Genomic DNA, 9,902 nt, shown 5'->3' with positions numbered 1-9,902 from the left:
AGCTGGCATAAATAAAACAAATAACATAAATATTTCAAATTCACATGTAAATTTATTCACAATTTGATTATCCAGTTGATACAATGCTCAGAAATGCAAATTCAATTCTGTCAAATTAACAATGATGGTCCTGTAGATTTAGGGACTGATTCCACAGACTTTGGTCGCCTCACATGCACAAAGGTGAAAATTCCTCTTCAGTGAAAAAACACATTTTCAACAAATGTTCGGACCATTTTCGAATACTGGTCATGGGGATCTGTGATGATGCAGTCTTTGTTAACCTCCAACATTCCTTAGACCAAAGGTGATGATGAGGTGGTCCTGACCATGTCCAACTCTAATCCAGTTGACTCCGAAGATGATTCACAAAAAAGACACAATTTGACTAGTTTGGTGATGACTGTTTCTCTGCACCAGATGAAGGACTGGCCAACTGCCAAGACCATATACTCATGCTTCTTTTGGGACTTGTTATATTTGTCTCATTTCACCCCTTTCCCTTGCCTGAAATCAGTAAAATACATGCCATGAACATACACTACAACAGTTAGAAGACTTGCTTAGGCCCTCTGCCAGGCTCCTTTGATCAGAACTTAGTTGGAAATCAATATCCAAGTGTAGGGCACAACCTTTGATTACATAGCAAAAAGGATCAATACCTTTGAGTACATAGAAGTAAGGTCACCATTTGATTACATTGGTCGCACTCAAGGTCGCTTACCTTTGATTACATAGAAGTATAAGATTCTGAACTGCTGTGAGTGTTGATTGTTCATTTTGACCAGTGATAAGATGCCGATCAATGACCACATGGACTGCATCGGGTTCACTACCTGTAACAAGAAAGCATAAATGTGTTTTAAACAAAATATTGAGTTGAGAGCTGAGCATCAACTAGGATGTTATCAGCTCTACAAAGAATACTCGCCCATTTGTTATGCAATGTAGAAGGAAACCAGATACCTCGGAGGAAACCTTCAATTAAGGGAGAGTCAACTTCTCAGTGACATGAAGATGAGCTCTGGTCAGTCTGGACCTCGAACATCAATCTTACCACTGGCCCACTCTTCATATGCCTTTGGTATACTCCACAAGTAGTGGAGTAAAGGGTTGTATGATTTCAGAACTGGAAGTCTTTCCTTCCACCTGTCCCAGTACTTTTTCAAAGACACCAAAGTTTGCAATCATTCGCCCAAAGCAAATCGAATTCTACTTACAACTATATTTTCCTCCACTGTCCTTGATGAAATCTTCAGGAATAATTGGTATAGTTGAAAAGTCATGCTGGCGAGCGAGTTCAAAAACTGAGGTCTGGAAAAAGAAAAAGAGCATTTATCACAGAGGATTACTTATTCTTTGAGAACTTCTTAAAGTAAGAATTACATCGAAATCATCAATTCAATAAAGTACTGAAATACTAAATAGGATGATTTTTCAACTCACAGAGGTCAAGCTGTAGCTACTGAAAGCCCAGGTGCTGTCATCATGCTGAGCACAACACAGGGCAGCCACTCCCATACCAACTGCACAAATAGGTTCTGAAAAAAAAGTTCAAGTTAAAATAACGGTAGCCTCAAAAACATTATGTCATTGATCAAAACATTTTGATGAAGCTACAATTTTTGGTGGTCTCTTAGTTTATCTTGATTTTAAAGATTGTTAAAAGTAATCACATCAATCCTGTTTTTCACAGCCTATCTATTTTCTCTGTTCTTGCTGGTCAGTTAATTGTGATTGAACATGTGGTGTCATATAAGTATAACTCTTTCTAAGAAAATCTGACAACCAAAGGCAAAAGACAAGTTTATGACTAAGCGGTGAGTCAGACCCATGACTTGACCATGACGCTGCTGTCCTGCTGTCAGAAAAAACTTACTTTTTTCCTTCACAAAGTGTCTGATTATCTGTGAGAGTTCAAGGTTGTGAGCGAGATCAAATACTGATCCCGGCATGCTGGGTAGTAATAGGGCGGAATAACGGTTGGCTGAAAATCGAAAGTCAACACAGTTCAGAACAAGGGGCACTAGACATCAAATATCTTGCATTTGAAAAGCTTTACATCTTGTATTTCTGTAGGTAATTACCCCTACCAATGATAATCTCTCAACGGTTTACATACTTTCAAAAAACATATTTTGTGGTTGGATGTAAAGAAGAAAGGTTAAAAGTTCAAGTATAAAAATTGAATTGATTGACACACTTCTACTGATAAATACATACCATCTACCATTTCAAGATTTATTGGAGTTGAGAATGATTTTGCCCTGAAGTCATTCAGCCAACGCCTACTGCTGTCATCCTGATTTATGAATTCAGAGAGTCGACCCTAAAATATGATGCAGTGGTTATTTTTCAGTATTTTTAGAGTCACAAACGTTTAATCTACTCTTGGCCTCCCTACTCTGCAATGGACATTGGACCCATGCACGCCAGGATGAACAATGGTAGGACATTGGCATGGGAATCACCAATGCAACATTACCAAGCCCAAACCAAAGGCTTGTGGTATTCGACTCGATGACTCGACGACGCGATGGCTCGATGACGCGATCGTTGCTATGGATTTTGCTAAAATACGGAATCCCATGATCCTGGTCTCCGGGCTACCGCTGCAACAGCAGAGGTTTTAGCTCGGCCTTCACATACCCAGCTACGGTATGTGGAAGGATGTGCCCCCCCCCCCCCCAGCCATGGCCACTGAAGATTGGTCCCCGCGATTGATTTTGATATTTAAAGGACTCGTGGAAGTTTCATAGCATGCAAAATGACCGGAGATTTAATTGACAAACAAGCTTCTAGTGGCCAATGTCAGATGTCATGTGGTAGTCTGTCAAGAATCGGAATTTCGCATATGTACAGTTTTTTAGACTCAGTCACTCAGTCCCTCTTCTGTCCCTTGACATCTGCCCCCCCCCCCCCCAATACATCAGCCCCTATACATGCTTTCCGAAATTGGTGGCTTGCATTGGAACTAACTTTTTCCCCCTTGTCCGTCATTAAAGGCATTCAAGTGTGTTGGTCAACCATGACTATCTCCTTTGTCCCTCCACCACAGGCCTAGTTTCCCCTTATGACATCACTATTTCGGACACTCAGCGCCCCATTTCTGGAAAGGTGTATAGGACATTTAATATTGCCGTGCTGAACGGATATCCAGAGCCAACCTTGTCTCCAGGAAATCGCGTGTCATTTTAACATTGGAATTTCTGCTCGTAAAGAACCTGGGTAGGAGGTTGATCTGAACCAGCTATATTTAGGTGTATTAGCTGTATTGACGGTAAGATACCAGTGGCTTGTATAGCAACATGGCGCATGGTTTTATCAAAAATGCGAACTTGTAGGAAACGAAAAATGGTCGGATTAGATACGGTGAAAACAGCTGGAAAGGGGTTGGTAATGATCGGTTCTTTTTTATTTTCCTCCACTTATGATTCTATGTATAAATTACAGTCCAAGCAGTGATATTCTTTAAAAAGATTCCAACCGGATCGCGTCATCGAGTCATCGCGTCGTCGAGTCATCGAGTCGAATACCACAAGCCCAAACCAAACGATGACAAGTATATTTCTGGTACCGTACTTGCCATACATGACGTAACAATACATGTTCATTATATAAGGGTGTATCATGTAGGAGCCAGTTTTCGCGGGTCTTATCACTAAGTGCAGATTTACTAGCTTCCAGCGATTCCATACACGCAAAAGCTTATTTATTACGAAATTTGAGATCAATAACGAAATATCTGGGGTGCTGCGTGGATGTTTTAAGCGTGAATTAATCTTGAAATCGCTCACTGAAAGATCGATGCAGACCAAAACAAATCCGAAGCGGCTCCCCCATTTTCGCGGGTATTGCGCATGCGCGACTGATTGTTGTGTTTCTGTGTCGTGCATGATCCTAGGTATTGACCCAGTGTTTTGAACGTAATTAGAGAATTGCTTGCCTGTTTAGGACGCATTTTGGGCGCTTTCTTTGCGGAACGAAATGAAAATCAAAAATCAGAAAATTTCTTCTCTGGAAACGAAGTGACGCGCGAGAAAACGGTTTTTCGCGAAATTGGGGATGACTCGAAATTGGGGAGCAGCACCATACTGTTAACTGTAGTGTAGCCTAGGCCTATCATTTGATCTACTCACATTTGGGGATGCTAGTTGAACTGAGAATGTTGAGTGGGTTAGAGTGAAGGCTTGAATAAAGGACTGGCAATCAACACCTGCAAGGAAAAACGGTAATATAATCATTTTGTTAACAGCCTTTTATTTTGTTTATATTTTTGTTAGCATTCATGATTTGTTATTGAAAACCGAGATGGTGCCGTCTGTCATGCACCTATCAGAGCTGAACACACCTTCGATTGCAGCACTAAGTACTATCAAACAGTTTGACTTAGGCTGGGTCATTTTATGTTGGTAATTAATGCCAAAATGTGTCAATTATTGTTAAAAATCCACAAAAAATCCGAAAACTTTTACTTCCTGGTTTGGGTTGCTGAATTTTCTTACCTTCATCAATTCCTCACCTCGTTCTAGGGCATCTGTGCGTATACTGTATGTACATTTAGCACACTGAACGGGCACCTGAAGGCAGGTTGCAAAGTGCTTCTACTGAATTGACCGTCGTGTGATCTTGGGCAAGCCACTTTTCACTAATCTCGATTGCAACATTGCATCACTTGGGCCACATCACTTGTCCCTCTCATTCACATGTTGATCTTTTATGATGAGCGGTGGTAACCTTGCATCACTTATCCATCTTATTAATTGATCGTCAGAAAGTGTAACAGTCCGGGGCCAGGCAATTTTTAAAATATTTGTGTCTTCAGGAAGAACCAAGGAGATCGCTGTCCCCTCTAAAGATTTAGAAGGGCTGAGACAAAAACTTGATTTGCAACTGATCTTCCAAATATGAAGACCAAAAGAAATCTTGACAGCTGGTAAACTTGTCTTCATGAAGAGCCATGGTTGTCTCTACTCTATTGGCTAGAGTATCCCCAAGGATTATCCCAGTATCGATAGTCATCATGAGGACCCTGTCCCCACTTCTGGCACAAAACTCTTGGCAGGTCTCTTTGCCTTAGTTATATACCCTACTCCAGCAAGGTGAATCAATAAAGACAATTACCAGTCTTTATTACGGTAATTCTTGATTCTAGTCAGTTATAACTGAATCACGTTGATCATGTTACCAGGCAATGATAGCCATGATATATCTACTCTCTCATATGTTTACACATACTACAAAACAAAAGCTTGAAATATATAGAAATTATCAATTTATTCAATTTCGTACTACAACTTGATTTCACCCAAGTAGCATAGCCACTGTACTGGAATGCCCAGGACAACACATTGCCCCATAGCATGAGGAATGGACTATACAGCAAGGCCGAGCACTTGCTCATAGGAGTTGAACCTTTCTTGAGACATGGCTTACAAGACCTGAGGGATAACTAACTCAACAATAGACTCCAACTTTTGTTCAAGCAGATAGTTGGCTTTCATTTAATATACATGTAGTTAGTATTTGTACAGCAATGTTTATGTTGTGTACAAGTTATGACAGTTCATGAACTACAGGAATGTCAGGCTACTGATGACATCAAGCATCGTGGATCATCTGCATATTTCCACACAAGCACCAATGGGCTTCTCAAAATATCATGTATCATGGATCATCTGCATATTTCAATACAAGCATCAGTGGGCTTCTTGGTAACATCAAGTATCGTGAATCCTCTGCATATTTCCATACAAGCACCAATGGGCTTCTCAAAATATCATGTATCATGGATCATCTGCATATTTCAATACAAGCATCAATGGGCTTCTTGGTAACATCAAGTATCGTGAATCCTCTGCATATTTCCATACAAGCACCAATGATAAAATTCCCGAACTTCACTTTGATTTGAGCCGTCCACATTCAAACATGCCAAAATATCCGGTAACTCTTTTTCCTTTTCCATTGTCTTGATCAGATTCGTTGTGTGAACCTGTGGCATGGTGATGTCATAATAAATGTACATCTTATTACTGAAAGTCACATAGATGAGACATGGAATGTTCTGTTGGTCAGTGAGAGCAAAATGACCTGAAAATAGAGAGGACAACAAATATTAGTTTCGTTACATCAGAAAGTTCAATCTGTACAGTGGATTTGAATTTACTGGAGCTCTAATAACAATACTGGCGGCTTTGTAATGTAATGTAGGAGGAAACCTGAGACCCCAGAGAAAACCTCACTGTCGGAAAGAGTCATCCGCTCTATCCCATTACTACATGCATCAACCGGAAGTAAACCCACCTCAGAGGTGATAGGTGCTAATATCAACTTGTGTGCTTTATAATTTTATCTTCTTACCTGCAGCAAAAGCTGCCACGTTTTCATCAAAATGGAATCGCACCACTTCTCGACCATGATCCACAATATAGGTCTGTCCGTCCCAGGAGCATACAATCACTTCATCGTTTTGATTACCCTGCAATTCATCACAAGAGAACCTAAATTTCACATGGCACTGACTGAAGCACAGTATCCAATTGTACGATGAGATTGTGTGGGGAATAGATTTCTTGTCTTAGTTCCCAATACTTTGTGACTGGTAAAGTTGAGGGGTGTAGAGAGTGTGTTACACACATTGAAAAATTAATATGGAGCTTACCTGAAAGTGAAAAGATAATCCTAACTAGCCCTCAGCCCCCTCCCCATTGTTTAGGATTGTGAAACACAATCCATGATCCAACTGGTGCCAATTGTAGAGAGACACAAAAATGCTAATGGGGGAGAAGGAAGCAAAGAACAAAATAGTGAGTATGGTACTTACCGTTATATCAAGTTTGGAAAGACCAAACAATTGATGATCTACTTGTAATGACCAGAGAATCTTGTCATTCTCAATCATCATCACAGTTCCTGAGATAGAGAAACAATTCCAATAAGCCAAAGATCTACAAGTCCCAAAACTGTACACTGCTAAATGTTTACGGGTCAAATTGTTTAGAAATAGGCCCTGCCGTGGTATTAGGCCAACTCAAACACATTCTGAAAACTTCACCATCAATGCAACAGAACAGCTTCTCCCCATAAGACCAAACCCAACTGTGGATGGATGATATTGATAAATACAATTTTAAACTGTGCCCAAGCAATGCTGTATTAGTGTATTCCAGGTCCACTTCATTACACTGAATTTGATAAGGCCTAGCAAACAGTAGGTTCTTGAGAAAAAGTAAAGAAAACTTACCATCTAGAGTTGCGACAGCATAAAAAGTTTGCGTGCTTTCCGATTTTGCTCGTCTGATTCCTCCGACGACTTCCGAGGAGACACAGTTGTTCCTCGCCATTGAGGAGCCCAGGGGGTGGTAGACAAGGGAGGGACAGACATGTGTAGGACTCCCAGGTGAGGGACTGAAAGTATGTCAAAATGGAAATGGAAATACACCAGGGTATGAATGTCTACAAGCTAGTTTATATGAGGACACATCTGTGTAGACAACATCATTGCTGCCGCATTGGAGGACAAACAAATTGCCATGGATGGCGAAACAATAACTGCGACTTCAAGCACAATATGAGTAAGTTATAAAATGTCTATTCACTGCGTATATCCTTCTGTTGGAAAAGATGCCAAAAACAACTTACGGTTTGGTAGTTCCTGTAGGACTTGGAGGCGACTCTTTGGGCTTTTTGTCGTTAGTTTTAATAAGGGTAACAAATGTCCCACCAGGTTGCGCCACCATCAATTCTTGTATACCATCTGGAGACGCGTTGAGGGTTATGGAACCAATCTGGAAAAGCAGGACATTTTATGTCTTCTGACAATAACATATATGAATCTGTGGTACAGCTCATGCCGCACACATGCAGAAAAATACGATGCCTTAGAAAAAGGACTGGATGATCAAACAAAATGTGGTAACACTGACCTGCCCTGCCAACTGCCACCTCTCAATCTGCACAATCTTCCCTCCCAGGACACTGCTCGCATCTTCATCCTCAGACTCCTGCCATTGGAATTGTCGAACTGCACGGTCAGAGTAGCCAATCACCAATGCCATCTTTCCATCACTATCTGCAAAGATTGAAACCCCATTTAAGGTTATAGTTGAGAACTTCTCTTAGAGCTGTAAAATTTGCACTATTTTGCACTTTCTCATATCCCCCACAGACAAATTAAAGTTCAGAGAAAAATCAGCTTTTTCTCTCTTTCCCATAATTGGGTACTCAAGAAATTCCAAACAACACGTTCAATTTGGTTTGATCTACAAAACAGGAAATTCTAGGTTTGGTGAAGTTCACAAACTCACTCAAATCGCCAAGAAGCATGACCCTGCTGTTTGCCTCCAACTGCTGAGTAAATGTAGGTTTCATCTGGTAACTGGCTGAAATGTCATCCATGGTTTCTTTTTCCTTCTCCTTGGAGTCACTGTTTGGAACTTCCTTTAGAGAAAAGAATCAAAGAGACTTTTAGCACTGTGTTGATAAAAGGAACTCTTTTCTTCAAAATTGATAACCATTGGTAGTTACCACTATGTATAAAACAAATCAGACTTGTTTTAACTTACAAGATGTCTTTTTTACCAGTGTACTTTAACATACTTACATTTGCTAGGCTTCTCAAGTCAAAGATATGACACTTTCCCTCTGCAGTAAGACAAACAATAAAATTCTGTAAAGAAAAATATAACAAACCTCACAGATAGATTATCCAAATTTATCATAAACTAAGTAATACTATTTTTAACACATAGAGCAAATAGAAATATTCAAGCACTGAATTGAATCAGTCTAATTCATTCTGGTTCAAGCCCAAGGAACCTGTGATGTCATTGATGAGTTCAACTCAGACTGTCAAAACATTTATTACATCAGACTGTGAACTAATTATTTTTTTTTTTAGTATCATGCTTTACATACTTTAACTTACCCTTCCGAGATTGCAGATATCCCCCACACCAATACAGGTTATCTGAAATAAAGGAACAAGATAGATATAACAAACCTTGATCATGACAGACCATCACAAAATGTATGACTGCAAGGGGCAATCCATTCTCATTTTGCAAATGTAAAGGTTCAGTGAGTATTTTCTTACCTCACCCGCACATCATTGGCAAGTTATCTCTTAAAAGTCTTAAAAATGCAGACCCGACAATAGTTGATATTGCATTAGAGTGGCCTGTCAATCACAGCAAAAACAAAACTATAGGTACAATCACAATGAACAAAAGAACATGAGGTATGCAGTCTTTTGTTTGTTTCTGGTTGTTGTGGCTCCAGCTTTCTACAACTGGTATGCAGTTAGCTATTCATTGACAAATGAACTCAAAGAGTCAAATTCAAACACTGATTTTTTAATCGCGTTACCATTCCCAGGTCGCTGCAGTATCCCCATGGCCGACTGTCAGTTAGCTTGAACACTCGCATTTGTCCAGTAACATTTCCGACCACAACTTCATTGCCCTGGAACAGAAAATTTAAGAATGTTATCATTTAACGATGGTCGATAACGTTACAGTAAATGGCCTACCTAAACGGGGAGTCTTCGATATTTCTTACCTTGTCATTATCAACATCTCCAATTGCAAGAGCCTGATTGAAAAGGTTTCCAGGACAATCTAACTCTAATCTGTCAACAAAGCATACTGTCCGCATTTTGGTGCTATGGAAATGCCTAAAATGATGGCCTTATTGATAAATTTTGACACATTTTGACAAAACTGATTTGTGTGCCGCTTAACAAATTAGAAATAAGAGCAAGATATATATTTGTAATTTTTGAAGCTTGAACTCATATATGTTATCAATTGATTAATTTTATGAGTAAATAAATTATTATTATTTAGTTTTCTTGATCGAACAACGAATAAATCTAAAATAACGTATTAATTTTATCATTG

At 39.6% G+C, this 9,902-nt stretch overlaps 2 protein-coding genes across 2 annotated transcripts; both read right to left on the bottom strand.

Moving 5' to 3' along the window:
* Nucleotides 1-32: 32 nt before the first annotated feature.
* LOC135492243 (glutamine amidotransferase-like class 1 domain-containing protein 1) lies at nt 33-4,507 on the bottom strand. Its single transcript, XM_064778577.1, has 8 exons — nt 4,352-4,507; nt 4,140-4,216; nt 2,224-2,329; nt 1,880-1,987; nt 1,447-1,541; nt 1,221-1,314; nt 725-836; nt 33-507 (listed from the first exon to the last, which is right to left on the bottom strand). Exons 1-8 carry the CDS (start codon nt 4,401-4,403, stop codon nt 486-488), a joined length of 666 nt encoding a protein of 221 aa, XP_064634647.1. The 5' UTR covers nt 4,404-4,507; the 3' UTR covers nt 33-485.
* A 780-nt stretch (nt 4,508-5,287) lies between these two features.
* Nucleotides 5,288-9,726, bottom strand: LOC135492312 (KICSTOR complex protein ITFG2-like). Its single transcript, XM_064778693.1, has 11 exons — nt 9,562-9,726; nt 9,370-9,465; nt 8,930-8,971; nt 8,606-8,671; nt 8,310-8,442; nt 7,929-8,074; nt 7,645-7,790; nt 7,247-7,410; nt 6,827-6,915; nt 6,364-6,481; nt 5,288-6,093 (listed from the first exon to the last, which is right to left on the bottom strand). Exons 1-11 carry the CDS (start codon nt 9,655-9,657, stop codon nt 5,840-5,842), a joined length of 1,350 nt encoding a protein of 449 aa, XP_064634763.1. The 5' UTR covers nt 9,658-9,726; the 3' UTR covers nt 5,288-5,839.
* Nucleotides 9,727-9,902: the final 176 nt, after the last annotated feature.

Source organism: Lineus longissimus, chromosome 8 (genome assembly GCF_910592395.1).
Source record: "Lineus longissimus chromosome 8, tnLinLong1.2, whole genome shotgun sequence".
NCBI lineage: Eukaryota > Metazoa > Nemertea > Pilidiophora > Heteronemertea > Lineidae > Lineus > Lineus longissimus.
The sequence above is the reverse complement of the archived record's forward strand: the minus strand, read 5'-3'. Positions and strand labels throughout refer to the sequence as shown.

Coding starts and splice junctions, on each gene's coding strand:
- LOC135492243 (XM_064778577.1), bottom strand. CDS start 4,403: ATGACCCAGCCTAAGTCAAACTGTTTGATAGTACTTAGTGCTGCAATC. Junction 2,330..4,139: donor TTCAACTAGCATCCCCAAAT/GTGAGTAGATCA, acceptor ATCATATTTTAG/GGTCGACTCTCTGAATTCAT. Junction 1,315..1,446: donor GTAGCTACAGCTTGACCTCT/GTGAGTTGAAAA, acceptor TTCTTTTTCCAG/ACCTCAGTTTTTGAACTCGC.
- LOC135492312 (XM_064778693.1), bottom strand. CDS start 9,657: ATGCGGACAGTATGCTTTGTTGACAGATTAGAGTTAGATTGTCCTGGA. Junction 9,466..9,561: donor GAGATGTTGATAATGACAAG/GTAAGAAATATC, acceptor TTTCTGTTCCAG/GGCAATGAAGTTGTGGTCGG. Junction 7,791..7,928: donor GGTGGCAGTTGGCAGGGCAG/GTCAGTGTTACC, acceptor CTGCTTTTCCAG/ATTGGTTCCATAACCCTCAA.